General features: G+C 36.3%; 2 protein-coding genes across 21 annotated transcripts in view; one reads left to right on the top strand and one right to left on the bottom strand.

Moving 5' to 3' along the window:
* Window positions 1-16,970, top strand: part of CTNNA3 (catenin alpha 3) — a 482,801-nt gene that overhangs the window by 162,273 nt on the left and 303,558 nt on the right. The gene's annotated exons all lie outside the window — the stretch shown is intronic.
* Window positions 1-16,970, bottom strand: part of LRRTM3 (leucine rich repeat transmembrane neuronal 3) — an 85,384-nt gene that overhangs the window by 35,211 nt on the left and 33,203 nt on the right. The window contains exon 3 of one of the 3 annotated variants that reach the window (XM_021267048.4): window positions 15,484-15,534. The exons of the other annotated variants lie outside the window; for them this stretch is intronic. Within the exon in view, the coding sequence (XP_021122723.2) occupies window positions 15,529-15,534 (6 nt within the window). The 3' untranslated portion in view covers window positions 15,484-15,528. The remainder of the gene's footprint in view (window positions 1-15,483; window positions 15,535-16,970) is intronic. 3 annotated transcript variants of the gene reach the window in all.

A 16,970-nucleotide genomic window follows, 5' to 3' on the forward strand; every position in this document is an offset into this window, starting at 1 on the left:
TTTCTCACAGTTATACTGTGTTACTGCTTTGTATAAAGGCTGAAATTGATGAACACATTCAAATTTTTTTCTGCTTTTATTTCCAGTGAGCACATTCTTTATAGCACGAAATATTTCATCTCCTAATGCATGACTTTGTAGTTTTCCCCATCAATTTTAATCTTCTTCCTACTACTGCAGTCTTCCCTGACATCTCTCTTTCAATATAAAGTTCCAATCCACCTCTGTTGATGATGCTTCATAAATTTGTGTATCAGCAAATTTCATTAGCATAATTTTACTTTCTTGTGCTAAGACCATAAATGAAAACAGAGATAAGCCATTTATAATCTCTCACCAACTTTCTTTTCAAACACTAAATTTTTGCTTCTCTTCTAACTTCCTCCTAATCAATCACAGAGCTCTCATCGCTAATCTTCATTTCTTGATCAAAACTAATAGATTTTCCAGGCAGTATAGCAGGTGTTTGTCAAATCTGAATTGGAGCCTTTACACAGAGCAGTAGTGTCTTTCAGCAGAAGAAATTTCAGAGATGAAATACAGAAGTAGTGAGGAAAAACCTTACTTATTGGTCAGTTACGGGAAACACAAGATTACGGTCACATTATAGTGTGCAGTTAGGCACCCTGGCAAAGGTCAGTGTCAGAAAAAAAACACAGAAAGTGAGCTGGAAGAAGGCTGGTAGATCTTTGAAAGCTTGTAAAATCCAACTGCATAAGAGCCAGTTCTAAATCCCATGGGTATCATTCTTTTTTGCTAGAGGCCACATCTAAGCAATCTAATGTTAGGCACCTGTGTTTAGACTGTTTTGCATCCTTGTTTCTTTGACTTCTTCTTTTCAGGAACATATGGCTCTATGAGTGCAAAGGACTTATAACCTCCTGAAGCAAATGTCACAGCTGCTAGGGGCACCCATCACTTCCAGAGCTGCTTTGCAGTTTTAAGGCTACTCTTGCTTATGGCAAACCGTAAATAGCACCTAGAAATATACTTCCAGCTGGAAGCCTTCCTGCTGTCCCCATTCTCTGAGTTTTAAAGTCACTCAGTGGGTACCATTGTGCCAATTTCACCTAACAATTCAATGGGCATGAGTTTCACGGGTTTGGAGGTGATGTCTATAGAATGAGAGAGAGTAGTAGTAAAGAGTCATTTTCAACAGGCTTCTCCTGAGATGAGGGAACTAGTTGGACATTTGATGATCGTGAATGCATGTAATCTTAAGTGAAAGAATTCTGGTCAGCTTTGAAGTGCTGCTATTAATGTTACGTTTCTGAGGAAGTATTCTTTTTATTTATTTATTTATTTTTATTTTATTTTATTTATTTATTTATTTATTTTACAAACTTTAACAAAGGAAATTTATATTTACATTTAGAACACAGGAGGCTGGATTTATTTGAGAAACATGACTAACTGTGGAATTGACATGGTATTCTGTGGCTTTTCCCATTAATTTCAGAAGTAAGTATTATAAACTAAAAATCAGATGGAAAGTTGACAATATGTTGGTGTATGTAACTTCAGGTTTGGTCCAGATGAGCACATACATGTTTAGATAAATGATGCTCCCTTACCTGTCTGTTATTCATCAGATATCTGGTACAATGGTCTAAACATCAGGTCACTAGGCTGTTTTATCCTGCAATTAACATATCATCAAGAAAAGATGAAACTTAATATCCCTTGAATCTGTCTCAGTCTAGTAGTTCATTTTAATTGTCTATCAGATCATACCAAGTGGACATGAACTATACCTTCTTCTTTTTGTCCTCTGCACCTTCTGTTCTGTGTTCAGTTGGTAAGAAACTTCCTTATGGGAAGTTTGAGCTTACTGTATAACATTCATTATGAAAATGAGTGGAAGAAGCTATATATCTGATTAGTTTTACTTAATAGAGACAAAGCACTTCACATGTTGTATAGGATGATAAGATTCTGAAAGAAAAATATTTGTATCCTATTAGAAGTTCTCATCATGTGAACTTTAGTGGGAACACGAGCAAGCTGTAAAACATTTAGACATATATAACAACTGTCTTTCCCATATAAAAATACTCAACCAATGAAGTATTAGAGAGATATGTGACACAAGCCTAAGCTTTTAACATGTAATCATATCCTAAGCTCATCCTATTGTTGCTGGCTTCAGCCATTCCCTTTTTCACCTGGTAGCTGTGTCCCCCACAAGAAACATTTCTTCTAACAGCAGGAAGAGAAGGCAGTGTACTGGGAGTGCATGGAAGGGATTGAAGTTAATTTCCAAATATCCAGATTAGTTTTTTGGCTGCCACCAACTGCCATGAGGCAGAAACCTGGTGAGTTCCAATTTGTGACCCCACAAAAATGCTGAAATAGTCTGCTGATACATTATTAAATCTGTAGGGCCAAGTTTTATGCCAGAGAAAAATTTAAGTGATGAGATTTACATCATTGGAAGGTTTGGTCCATTATTAGCTAGTTCCTAAGGGTCTAACTTCTTTTACTGGCATGATATTTTATTCAGGAGGCTGTGACACCCAATTGCAGATTTTTATTGTAAGGAAATACTGTAAAACACCTGCTTAATCTCAGAATGATTTCAAAGTTAGTCAAAGGTGGTGGTTTTATTGCAAACAAAGATACAGTAAGATCAGTGGATTTTTCCCTTCAGTGAATCTGTTAGTGTAAAAAAAGCTAATGAAAAATTACCACATTCAGGGGCTGTTCATGATGGAGAAAAATCATTTCTGCCAGGTCATCCTGCCTTGCCTAAATGGGCAGGGAGGATATTTCAGGAGGATTCCTGAGATTTGGCACCTCAACGGCAGCAGCAAAAGGGATCCGGTTATTGATAATAGATGTTTGTCCACATCTGATTTCTTCTCTTGAGGAGAAGAACTATGTAATTTATATATAATTTTAATTATAATTTTTTAAATAATTTTTAAAGAACCACCCAACTCAAAAGATTCACCCATTGAATCTTCCCCAAGCCTTAGGTACTGAAGGTATTAGATACGGGACTCGTAGGATTTTGGATACATATAGATTCAGCTCATCTCCACAATCGTTTTTGGCCAGAGGAAATGAACAATAAAATATTTTCCAACCAGGGAGCTTTAAATTGGAGAATGGACAGTGCTGAAGAATGGTATCTTCTATCCAAAGTAGACTGGACCACATGTCGGTGAGGGTTAGGCAACTTACTGAGGTTGCTGTTACAGCAAAACAAGAATTGTCTGCATAGGAGGAAGAACCTGGCAACTTAAGACTCCCTGTAAAGGGTTTTTGGTATTTACATTGGATGGACATGTGAAAATAAAACTAAGTGAACTGGGACTTCAGAGTCCCCTCAATAATATTTTACATTTTTTCCCCCTGGTAGAAATTAAGATTGTTTCTCTTTGATACCTGGAGAATTAGATGGCTCTTTCCTTTCTTTGCAGTATTTTTATGATGAGTTGCCTGTCATAATATTGTAGATCTTTATTACTCATGGAAACAGGCATAACTGAAGAAAAAACTTACTGGGACCAACTTTGCATCTGTTTTTATACAGTGTAAATAAGATGGATAGACAGGTTTTCTTAACCTCATGCTCTCCGTAAGTGTTGTGAGCTTTCAGCTTCTACTGGCATGATTCAATGTACCTTCTACTAGCTTAGATTACTTTTTTCATGTTACCCCTAAAATTATCAAGACAAAATTAATGTTAAATTGAAGAATTGTATATGCTGAAGACAGAGTTTCACATACCTTTTGTTCACAATGAAAGTAGGTTTGGAAAATGTTTTCTTTGACCTTGAGCTGTTTTTCATTCTTAAAGGTCTTAGAGTGAAACTTTCACTTAGAGACTGAAAGAACTTAATCCAAATGAGGTATTCAGCCTCAGTTATTCCAGAGTATTGTTCCCAATGCCAATCATGATTTGTAAGATTGAAAAACTAGTCTAGAATAGTTTTAAATGAGTTGTGTGACTCCTTTGGAATCAGGAAGTGCGAAGTGCTGTTAAGAATCCGATTATAAAATCCATAGCAAGGACTGAGTTAACTATGTTTGCTCTCACTCTAGAGCTGAGAGAGCACCAGGCCAGTAGACGCCTTGCTGTAGTAAATGCAGCAAGCAAAAAGAATTTTCAGGGGTGCTTTTTGCTGCACAGCTGTCCTCTGTGAGGTTATATGGCTCCATTTGCTTTCTTATCACCACAGTTGTCACTGAAGATAAGCTAAAATCTGGTTTGAGCTGTCTTCGTATATAAGTATAAATTTCATTTAAATATGGAAGTATAATCTTCTGTTTTTATGCAAATGAGCTAAACTGTATCGCACTGAAATCTTTTCCCAAATTCTAGTAAACAGTAAAAAAAAAAAAAACAGACTGCATCACAGTATTTGCATCTGTACAGTTGCTGTGTTATTTGACATGGTGTAATCTGACAATGACTGGCTGGCAGCATTTTGTTTGGGTGAGTACTTTACGTGATGGGTGAGTACTTTACGTGAAGCACTGGCAATTTTTCAAAACTGGGAAATGTTCAGAAGTGTTCAAAAGTCATCAATGTTATTATCCAAAATCACGGTATCAATTTTGGAAAATGGAGATTAGGAATTAATCAAGTTATATATATATTTTTTAACCTTTATTTTGGAATTTTTGCTGTCACTTATTTTCAGTCTTTTTCAACATTCAAGACAGCAAGACTTAAATTCTTTATTTTTAGTAATATATAATTAACTCTTCTCACCATTGTATGTGGGGAAGATCTCAAGAGATGAAAGGCAGTTGTATATTTACAGAGGTAGCAGATATATCTGAAACGTAACATTCATGCTTTTAGGGTAAGTGCAGTTTGGGCACTGCTAAGTTAAGAAAAGGAGATATATTGTGCTGGCTTTTGGCATCGCCTTTAGGATGTAGACAAGTTGGAGAAATAATAATGATAGAAGGCTTAGAAAATAATACCTATGAAGAAAGACTGCAAGAGCAGGGTTTGCTGTCTAGAAGAAGTGAATGAAACAGTTTTTCAATACATAAAATATTGTTGGACTTAATACATTCAAAAGAAGGTATGTTCTAGCAGTTGAATCCCTTGAAGTCAAAGTGCTGGAGTTCAGTGCTAAAATAAGATGGGAGACACTGTGCAAGTGGGATGGGGAAAAAAAAAAATTTGTTTGTTTCTATATTTGTATGCTGTTTCTGAGATTCATAAAACCACATTTGGAGGTTGTGAACAAGAATTATTTTTAACTAAAGGTCCTTGTTCCTTGGCTGAATATGCGATTTCCTTATGATGGATTCCAAAAATAATATCTGGGAATTTGGGTGGACAGGGTTGATGTCAAGATGGCTTGAGTACTGCCATGTCGTTTTTTCGTCTCTTAAATGCTACGCAGAACATAGCTCAATGTTATTTCATTTATGCAAGATCAAAACCAAACAGATAATGTCCTTGTAGCATGACTGTCATAGAATTCACAGTGAAATTGCTTCCTACAAAGACCAGTGGCTGCAGACCATCAGAAGATGAAGCTTTAAAGAATGGAATTTCAGTGGAGATTGATTGTCAAATACCTGTAGCGGTGCTTTAGTTATTTCTAAGAATTTAAATAACGTTTTTTCATCCCTTGTTAAGCAGCAGAGCTCCACTAATATCAAAGAAGCTATCTTAATTTAAACTTGCTGAGGTTAGGCTGCGAATCTTTTGAAAGAGACAGAAATAGTTCTTCTTAATCTAAATTTGATTTTGATTAAAGGTCTTTTGTCAGTGCAGTTCCTTATTGCACACGTTGGGGTACCTTGAGTATAAGTTGTGTTTCTTGAGTTCTTTTTACAAGAGCAGTTATTAGTAACGTATGGGGGGAAAAAAGTAACAGATGGGTGTATGCAGCATAGATGCAATTGGGCTGAATTTAGGTCAGGATCCAGCTATGGTGTTGGTGGTAGAGTTAAAAAACAGCAGAGCTTCTTCCCTATCGCATCATCTAAAACACCTATTTTGGGATGGAAATACTGAAATAGGGTGAATACATCTCTTCCAGCACTGAATCCAGCTGTTGTATGTACTACTTACAAGTAGTCTTCAGTATCAATTCTCCTCTTACAAACATCCCTAATACATGTCTGACAATGTACGCCAGAGTCAGTACAGTCACACTGAATGAAGAACTGTGATACTTTTAAGTGTTGGTGACTCATGCACAGTAATTTAGAGGGTGGCTGCCTACAATTTCCAGGTGCCATCAATCTCCTAGGAAAGATAATTTCCTGCCTTCATATATATGGAGGAGGAAATGATACACCATGAATTTCTGATGATGGGGATGATGCGTAGCCTTCATATATTGTTTTTTGCCTTCAGGGTGGTTTACAAGTACAACTTAATGTTCAGCATACACTTCAAAGTTTGTAAGTATTAATACTCCATTTTATAGAGGGGGAAAGTGAAGCAAAGAACTTTCCCAAAACTTTGGAAATCATAGGAATAATTTTCAATCCTGTGCCTAGACTTTGCCTTTTTTTTTTTTTTTTTTTTTTTTTTAAGAGATCATAAGCTAAGAATTTGAAAACTTCCGATTCGTGAAATCATAGGAGGTCAAGATATTTGTGTTGTTTGGTGTGGTAGCCAGATGTAGAGAAGGGCTATAGATCAAATATACAACCTTGACTATCCACAAATAAGAGAAAAATGAAAAAAATTGTAGGCATGAAAGACAAATTCGGCTGATTGAAATATGAAAAGATTAGAATAGTCTCTTAATGATTTTTAATTTCCTGACCATTTTTAGATCTAAATGTGATTTCTGACTGAGGTTTCATGTTTAGAAAAATAAGTGTTTAGCTAAGCTAATTGTTTGCTTGTGGTGATAACTGTATTTGTGCACACACTCCTAGGATTTAAGTACTTAATGCTTTCTTCTCTCACTAATATTTGAGCATAGACTCAAAATATTTCTGATTTTTCCTTATGTTTTTTTTTTCTTTGTCATTATACGTAGTGACAAGGCCCTTCTGGCTTTGTGCAAGGTGTTTTATTCTTTTTTTTTTTTTTTTAAATAAAATAAAATAAATTAAAAAAGAGAATAGATTTAGTAACTTCCTAATTCTTTTTTGCATCTAGGTAATGAAGGTTGGTTATTGACAATTAACGATTGAGCTAAATGTCATTTTCTGTTCTGATAAAACAAGGTGGTCATCATTAGGATTTGAAAAGTAGCTTTTTACAGTGACGTGAAAGCTAGTGTTTCACTTTTAGACAGCACATTTTTCTCAAAGTTTTTAATTCATTAATACCTTTTGTTCAATTTTCACAGCTCAGCTTTTTAGCAGTTTAATTTATTTTTAATTTAATTTCTAAGTGCTTTAATGGCAAACATTGTAGAAATTCAGTGACAGAGTTTTTAAGCCTCACATTTGACTCCACTGTAGAACTGACATTTCTAATGACACAAATTGTTGTGCCTTCCTCTGTCTTTTGAAAATACACATCACCTGTGTGTTAAAAAGATACAGGTAAAGAACAGTCTAGCTGGCTGAAAACAGGATAGGGACCATGCTGGTGCATATGATACAAAACCACATCTTCTTACCCAGATGTAACTAGAGCAAAATTTTGTCTATAGCTTAATATCGTTTCTTCTTCCTCTTTTACTGTACTACAGTTATTTTTGGTGGGCCGTCCTTTAGATGGACTGTCAGTTCTCAGATTAATATCCATCAAAAAGTTGAAAACTCCGGAGAAGTCTGCAAGATTTGTTTGGCTTGAAAAGTAAATGCACATTCACTTTTAATTTTCAAGTCCCAAATCTGTGTATGAGATTTGTTGAATAAAAACAGTATGTAGTTTTTTTTTCCCTAAAAAATAAAAAAGGTAATATACCAGTCACTATATTGGGCAGAACAGCTCTTCTAAGAAATCTACAGACTTCTTGACTCCCCTCTACTTAGCAGTCTGCTGTGCTAGGAAGTTAGCTGAGAAAAAGTAACTTCTCAAGGTGAAGCCACCCTCACTTACCAGCACATTTCACCAACGTGTGGTTTACAAGGTGGCCGGCTATATTTAGTAACATTCACTGTGATTTTTAAATGTGATTGGTACAGCTCAGAAAGCTAAAGGCAGGTTCACAATGCTTCAGCTCTCTTACCGAGCAGAGAGTATTCATTTTTTTAGTACCAGTGAAACCCATCTTTCTTTAGTGATGGGCATCCGTCCAAACATGTACTTTCAAGGCAATTAACGATTATTCTTTTTGCAAACTTAGCAACTACTACTGATGGGTATTGGTGGAAAGCACAGCCTTACCAGGTGTTCAGAGCTGATGGAAGCTTTTCCTGCCTTGGAGGGGCAAGTTAGTTCTTTTTAGTTCTGTTTCATCCAATGAGCTGAACAGTCCACTGCATCTTTCCTTCAGTATGAACATTTATACACTCTCTCTCTTTACATTTTGCTCCCTATGTTCACAGAATCCATTAGAACTGTTTTTAAGAGCTGTGTCATCTACTAAATCAGGCCAAAATAGATTAACTGGTTAAAAAGGAAGAAGAAAGGAGATAGATTGATGTGTGCACATACATAAACATTCAAAAACATTATAATTTCCTAAGGAAATAGTGCTTAAAAGTAGCAGAAACCTTCAAACCCAAACAGCTCTGCTCCTCTAGATATTACTCTCTTCTGCCAGCCTTTTTGAGAGCATTACAGGAGATAAGTAAAGACAAGTTTCATACAGCTGTTTACTAAAGCTCTTGGGGAAAGTCTAGCAAAATATGCTTTCATAAATAAAACAGAGTTAATTAAGAACCACTTGAAAAGCTAGCACAGGGGAAAGTTGGGAGAAAATTACCATGTAATGTGAATGTGGTTAGCAGAAGCATAATTCTAGCTGAAATGAGGCAGATACCTTACTGGGAGCTTGATTCATCCATTCTTTCTCATGTTGGGTAGCATCTTATTAAACAAATGATGCCATTAAAATTGATGGAACTACTCGGCAATAATAATGGCAGCAGAAAAGGCCTTCCCTAGGTAACTTGCAGCTAGAAATGTGATAAATGCCTGATAAAGTTATAGAGAAGGGTACTGTGTAAATGCAGGAAAAGACAATTTTAATATACGTGTTTATTTTTCAGAAGTCAGAAGCAATGAATTGTATAAGAAATGCAAAGAGGATAGTGGTTTCCTGTAACCGGGTAGGCAAATAATAGTGCATTTCCTAAATCAGGTTTTATGTAGCATCGTTAGAAATGCACAGCAAACCTGATCTTTGAGGATTGGGTGTCTCAAAACATGGTAGCTAGATGTCTAATCTGTGTCAGTGGACAGTAGGTGGCAACTGCTAAGGTTATTATCTTCTACTGTGTCATTGCATCTGAGAAGGCAGTTTGGTTTGAATCTATTTCCAAGTGGTTAGATGAGAGCAGTGTAACTTCTGTGAAGTTGTCTGAGTGCTGGTCTCATCTGAATGTGGCACAGTGACTAAGTGATGAGGCTGTAAAGTCTCTGAATAGATAGATATACCTGAATGGAAAGGATCTTGGGAGATTCGTGTCTTGTAATGTCCCCTGGCCTCCTTGTTGGTTTCTGCATATGTTTCATGCACGTGGAAAGCACCTAATACTGCTTGTTTGTATTAGCACTAAACTTTAGTATGCAGAATCTGTACTCAGCTATCATTTTTTAGTTCAGATTTGCTCACAATCTGGCTAAGGTTGCCTCGGTACTGCAGAACAGATTATGTAATGACTAGTATCTGTGTTACCTGTTGGGAGAAGAGCACGTGTTTTGAAACAAATGTGAAGAGGAAAACTGCTGATATTTTATGGCTCTAGCAAGAAATAATTTGCACTTGCTGTACTTCGTAAACAGCTAATTTGTTGGTCCCCTTTGGCATTTTGGCACATGCTTGCTTCATCTAGCAGTGCTAACAAAATCAGTTGTGATGAGAGTGGCTTCACCTTGAGAAGTTACTTTTTCTCAGCTAACTTCCTAGCAGACTGCTAGGTAGAGGGGAGTCAGGAAGTTTGATAGATATATTGCTTAGGAGAGCTGCTCTGCCCAATATAGGGACTTTACAAAGACTGGGATGATGGTCTGATCTAGGATTTTGATTCAAGATCATCTGTCTTTATTTATTGCTGCCTTTTTTTTTTTTTTTTTTCTTCTGAAGTGTTTTATTCAGGCATAGCATTAGACAAGCCTAGCTGCTGTTTTAACTTTTGTCCTTGGTAGGAAGCCTGCACAAATGCAGTGTTGTTCTGTCAGAGGTGCACTTGCAAGTCCCAGTTTCTTTCGTAGCATTTGGCGGAGCATCGGTCACAGGTGAGGTGGGATTAACCTCACCCACCCTTGTCTTACATGTATGGTTTAGTGCAGGATGGAGTACAGGACTGATGAGGGCCAGTTTCCTACTGAAAAATGCATTTTTGTCTTTACTGGGTAGAGTGGAGTTTGGTTATAGCAAGACCTGTGGCTGTTGGCATGGCAAGTGAGAACTTCGGGTGAGGAATAAAAAAAGAAAGTTTGCAAATATGGAAAACAAGCCAGCTACAGCAGTTCTAGTTGCAGTGTATGGTAGAATGAAGTAGAGAGCTGTAGGTTGCTCTAGAGAAAGAACAAATAAATTACTAGCCCTATTTGCCTAATTGTCCAGGGAACGAACAGCTATTAGGCATTGCAGAATTTACACACACGCACGACAATAAGAACTACACTCAGAGCTTTTCTAAGACCTTTGAGCTGTGAAAGAACTGTATGGAAGGCTATATAAGACCTGAAAACTGTCAAATTCACATGCGTGAGTTGGGCTGTCTGCTTAATTCAGATAAATGATGCCTGTTAGCATTTCATTTCATCAAATACACTTGTTAGAAAGCCTTGTTTTGAAAATTCATCTGTATTTCACAGTTTTGGTATTTCTGATCACATTTTATATTCATGTTCTCCATTTTTTTCAGCTCCATAGTGCTGGCAACTTTCAGGATCTCACCAAGACCCCTAAATGGCATTTCATTTTATAACGGTTTTTAAGAGAATTACATACAGCACAAGTGACGAAAACTAAACTGATATAACCTGTTGCCTTTACACAAGCTACTTGCTGAATTAATTTCGCTGACTGTCAACAGGTGAAAGGAAAGTGAGAATTTAGGAAGGGTTTGGTAAAATGGCAAGCCTTAAGTGTATTTTTCAATTTAATACTCAGGTTTAAAATCTGCCCACTATGTCCTCAGCCCATGCCTTATACTCGGGAGATGGGAAGCAAATATTATTTCATCTTCTTGGGGATTATTCTGGGGTGAAATGTGGGGGGAAAAAGGGAGGAAGGGTAAGGGAACTGCCCCTTTATGCACTTTTAGTTGCACATCAGAACTCCCTGATGTGTTAAACATCATTTGTTTGCTTGTTTTTGTTGAGAACTGTTTTTTGTGTGTGGGCTGTCAAACCAGACTTCACAACTGTGTGCCACATGCATGCCATGTCCCAAATGCTATCCTGTTTTATCTACTGGAAGCCAGATTCCTTCCAGCCATTGGTATTTATGCCCAGTAAGAGGACATAGTCATCAGTAAACAACTTAGCATGCTTAAAACACTTGCTGCTGTGTTCATTCAGTACTGCCAAATTCCAAGCCATATTAGCAGCCTCCTAACTGAGCTGTCTGTGCCATTCATTGGTGTACCCTGAATGTTCACAATAATGTCAAACCAGTTTTGGCAGTACCATTGCCCACACAAAGCAGGTGTTTGGTTGGGAAGGACCAATGGATGTGACATCTTTACATGCCTTTCCTATGGACTAAGCTTTGTTTTTTCAAGATAATTTCTCTACTGTGCAAATTGTAGGGATATTGTTTGAAAGATAGCTTTTATTCAAACAAAATGTTTGCATTTAGTTTAGGATTTTACAAAGGCATTTTCATTCTTTACCACTAGGATTTTTTTTTTTTCTGTATTTGTTTTCCCACCCTTTTCAGTACTCATATAAGAATTAATAAAGATGGCAGTAGCAGTGTAGGGTACAGTGCTGTGAGTTTTGAGCAGTTTGGGAATGTTTGTGTAGAAGATGGCTTAAGGGCTCTGTAGGACAACCATCATACACAGAGCACCAGGTGCGTAAAGGCTGTATTTTGAAGTTTTAAAACTAATATAAGGTTAAGGTAAATTTTTTGTCCAGGGATCTATTTTTAATCTAGTTGTATTTTTAAAGTAGAATTAAAACATGGTTTCAAGATACTCAGGGTGATAAACCTTGAAATATAGAATCACAGAGTCATTACGGTTGGAAAAGACCTTCAAGATCATCTGGTCCAACGATAATAACAAATAATAACAACACTGAATGTTGCCATTCCTACAGAGAAGGAAGTCCCTTGAAAAAGGGAAGTTATACTTGGTTTCAGTGGGATGCAAGAAAGTAAAAGAATCTATTCTCTCTTCATCATGTTTCTGGGTACTCTGGGTAAAGGACAGTGTGTGATGTGGTTAATGCATAGGCTTGATTTATCCTGAAAGGTGGAATGAGTTTGGCCTGTTACAAATAGCTTGAGGTAGATTTTAAATGAACTTGATGACATCATATCTGGCTACTTCTTCTTTTCCTGTATTTCTGAGGCATCTTTATTACTCATTGTGCTGAATACATGATTTGTAGTTTGTTGGCACTGTTTCTATACTTAGTGATTTAGATTTTCTTTTCTGGAATACATGCGGATTTTATTCTTTAATGTAAGGGACAGTAGCTTTTATCATTTGGTCCTGGAACCTCATACTTAACTCCTGCTAGCCTGTTGACAACCACCCTCCTGTCTCGTATATACTCTTGCCTGTTTGGTTTCTCATGTGCAGATTTTGTTTTCCAAGCTTGCTTTTCTACTTAGAGTGACAAATGTAATCCATTACATTACCTAATAATTTTGATAGCTTAATGTAGCAAGTATTAAATTCACGTAGCACCTCAGATCAATTGTGTTTTTTATTTGTGGCTTGTAAGAAGCTTATGTATTCCTTGCCAACATCTGGCAGTGCGGAAGCATGGATGAAACCGAATGGAATTTGCACTTCGCTATGAATTCTGTTTGCCTCGGTGCCTAACAGACTGCTTTTACTACACTGTGATCTTTGTACAGATCCGCCTTTATCCTGGTAGAGGCAGTAAATACTATTGCTTTGAGAGGAAGAAGCAGAGGAAATTGCAAATGGAGTTTGAAGCGTTCTCTGTTACTCCACCCAAATCTTCATTAAAAATTCATAAAATTTGTTCTTTTTTTTTCCTCCCCTCAATTGTTATTGATAATGTTGATTAATACTCCTTTTCTACAAATTTTTATCAAGTGGGGAATTGCTCTCATTTCCCTCATTTTTTCCAAACTAAACCTATTTAACTCATCAGAAGAAATGTTAACAATATTCCTTTTGATTTTTCTTTTCTCGTCCATTTTGCCTTTTTCTTTATTTTCCTTAAATCTGTAACTGGATGCAGTGTATCAGCTTAGGCTGACTGGAGTAAAATTCTGCTAGGCATCCTGTGCTTTTTATAAGATATCCTGGAGCTAACGTTAATTGCTTATCTTATATGAAGGTAACTGGTTATCTGTTCTTTTCTTTCTCCAATCCCATTTTTTTAATAATAATTCTTCCTGGGTACTTTCTTATCCAGATTTGCCAGCAGCTATATTTTCAGTTTTTCTTGAAAATGTTTTCCTCCTAAATTCAAGTGTGCAGGCTAATTAGAACAATGGGGCAGAATTTAAAAAATGAAGATGTTCCCATTCACCTGCATTTCTCCTGAAATGTAATTAAATAAGTGCTCCAGTGTCCTATACATAACAAATTGTAGTGACCCATTTCCACAGCACTTGTACACCACGGATTAAGTAGTTTTGATGTCGCTAATGCTTCATCTGATCTGCATTTCAGATGTCTTGAAATTCTTCTGGTTAGTTATTAGTGAGAATCTTAAAATTTCAGACGTATTTGTTATAGCAAGCACCTTTTCAGATTGAGTTATTTTCCTTGGCTTATCAGAATTGTTATCTTTTCCCTTCCCCACAGCTGTTTCCTGGTCCATTTGAAATCACAAAGAGAGAGGACTAATGGTCTCTGACACTGAAATGAAGCTCAGGCACCATCCAATTCCCATGATAAAATGCTAGCAAGTCTTTCATCAGCTTCCCTAAGAGTTATTTCAGATTGAGACTAGTTTTATCTGCTAAATAGCAGTAGGATTATTTCTCTAGACTTGTTGCTTGAATTATAGTTGGGTTCTACCCTATTTTTTATTTCTTTTAACAAAGATACCACCAGAGTCAATTAAATTTAGTGTTAGCGTATTATGGGATTGGGATTTTTTTCTGTTTGACAGGTTATATATTTAATTGGTGTTGTATCAATAAATACTCCTTAATGCTATGCTGTTTTGTACTACTTAAAGTCAGTAATATTTAAAGCTTGCTTGCATCATGAATTCAAAACGCTTTCCAAACATATTTGAGGTTTATTTTGATAGTCTTCCTCTTGTGGAGTTCATGTGTATGAACTTCAGGAAGCAGAATGCGTCTGTCCGTGAGTTTCAGTACTAATAGGTATGACTCATTTTCTTTCATCTTCAAATAGGAAAGATTACTCTGTGAACTTGGCTACTAATTGAGAATTTAGTAATTGAGAAAATATGACAACATCGAATTTTATAGCATGATAAAGGAACAGACATGGTCATGGTTTCATTTGTTTATTCAGCCTGGCAGCAGCATAATCACTTACAGTCTCCCCAGGGGGACTTCTGGTCTGCTAAGGGCTCCACTGGGGAATTTGTTGTTCCACATGCAGTCTAGGGTTTCTCATTCAGCCTTTTTAGAAATTCTGGTTTTCTGTGAAGCTGAAGCTTTGTAGGAATACTTCTTAAGCTTCTTTTTGACAGAGGTCAATGGAATTAACTGTTTTGCATTATCTTTTTTAAATTAGGCCTCTACACCTGTTTATGTGCAAAGCAGTTCTCCCTTAGAAAGTTGTTTCCCCACATAGTAGAATTTCCATTGAAGAAAAATTACTTTGTCCTCAGGGAGAAGGAACAAATGAATTGTTCACGCATCTCATTCCAATTATCTTTTTCAACTCAGTATCATTTTAAAAGCTGCGTTTTCTACAGACATACAGATAGGATATTCGACACTGCATGTTAATGTGGGTAATGAAATGATGAAGAAATATCTAACTACTGTTGCATTACATTAAAACCAAACAAACAAACAAAAAAAAAATCTTGTCATTTGTGGTCAAGAAGGAGGCTATCAAATCGAGTTTCACAATAGAAAGGTAGAGGGTTCTTATCTTAATTCATGGTTATATAATCATGTCAAATGAAGATCAATCAGTTCTTCAGCGTTAGCTAGTTTTGAACACAATTTGTTGTTGTCAGTCACATTTGTCTATGCTATCAGACATTTTAAGAATTCACAATGTGCACAAAGCACTAAAAAATTCTACAGTAGTTTACAAAACTTTTCCACTTACTTCTTCCAACCATGTTTCAAGGATTCAGTGGTACCAGCCATCATTTCAGACCTATGGAGGTCAATATTTACAGCATTAGATTTCTTTGAGTCACTAGCTTAACCTTTATTTTAATATATAATGAAAAGGGGAGAAGTAATTCTCAGAATTATTCTTAAATTCAAGAATAGTAGGAAAATACTACTTCTATTCTTACATAATCTGGTTTCACTTTCCAGTAAAGCAGCTATATTAGGGAATATATTTTGTCAACTCTCAAAAACCATTTCAGTAAACTATCTTTCATGAGTTTCTCATTAGTTCTCAGTGAAGCCCAAGAAGCTAGTTTTAATGAGACTGTGCTATACTTTATTATTCACCGTGTTATACCAAATTCTCCTGGAATTAATCAAGTGAAAAATCACCTTTAGTAAAGGTTTTGTATATAAAGTGGTTTATACCTACAGCTTTAAGTAGTCTTTCCTGCTATGTAATACACTGTGAAAGTATCGAAGAGTCTAAACTATGTTTGAGTGAACCTGTTGTTATGGCGTGTTCATGGGAACTGTGAGCCAAGAAAGAACTTATATATTTTGAGTTCAGTATTCATGGAAAATACCAGGAAGATCATAGTCTTCAGAGATGTATGGCTTAGCAAGTGAATAGGTAAACTGTGCAAAATTAATCTTAAATTTTTTGCTGCAAGGATGAGCTCTCAGTATTTACCAACATTCAACAATATTTTTAGCATTTTCATAGATTGGCAGTGAACATACTCAATTTCATGAATAAGTTCAACAAAGAGTATCCTAAGAACTGTTGAAATGAAAGGAAGGGTAGGATCACCATTTTTAAGGACAGGTCTATCACAGATGTTTGTCAAACTCCTGATTCATATGGGTCTTGCTTCGTCTTAGTCCTGTTCCTCTAAGATTTCATTATTATTTGTGACGCACAGTAGTGGAAGAATTTAACAGTTATACCCATATGCGAAGTGCTAGCTTCAGTGAAGAACGTTTCATGCTGATTTTTTGCAATAACATCTTTGTTTCTGGAATTGCCCTGGATTTCTGTTTACATCTGTGGTCTCAGTTCCAAGACTGCTTGATAAAATCTCTCTGCTTCCTATTCCTCCTCTTCCTCTCTGTCTACCAGATATGTGATGAACTGTGATGTGCTTCTGAAGAGGTCCTTTAGCTAAATTACACTTGGCTGAAGCCAGGTTGTTTCAGCAAGACCCCTAAATTAAGTGTCATCTTGGTACCTCTCACCTTGTTCACATATTACAGGACTGCCAAAAACTCTCAATATGGGTTTTACTTCTGCCAGAAGAGATTTTATTTTGATTATGCTACAGTTCTTGTTGCAGTAGGCTAATTGTTCACAGCATTTTCTTTATCATCACCTTTCTAAAATAAAGGTCCTGATTTTTGAGAAATACTAAGATGTAATATATGAGATGAGCAGAAGCAACAAAAGGTTAAAATCTTTCGTACCTTGAACATGTA

Source organism: Anas platyrhynchos, chromosome 6 (assembly GCF_047663525.1).
Source record: "Anas platyrhynchos isolate ZD024472 breed Pekin duck chromosome 6, IASCAAS_PekinDuck_T2T, whole genome shotgun sequence".
Classification (NCBI taxonomy): domain Eukaryota; kingdom Metazoa; phylum Chordata; class Aves; order Anseriformes; family Anatidae; genus Anas; species Anas platyrhynchos.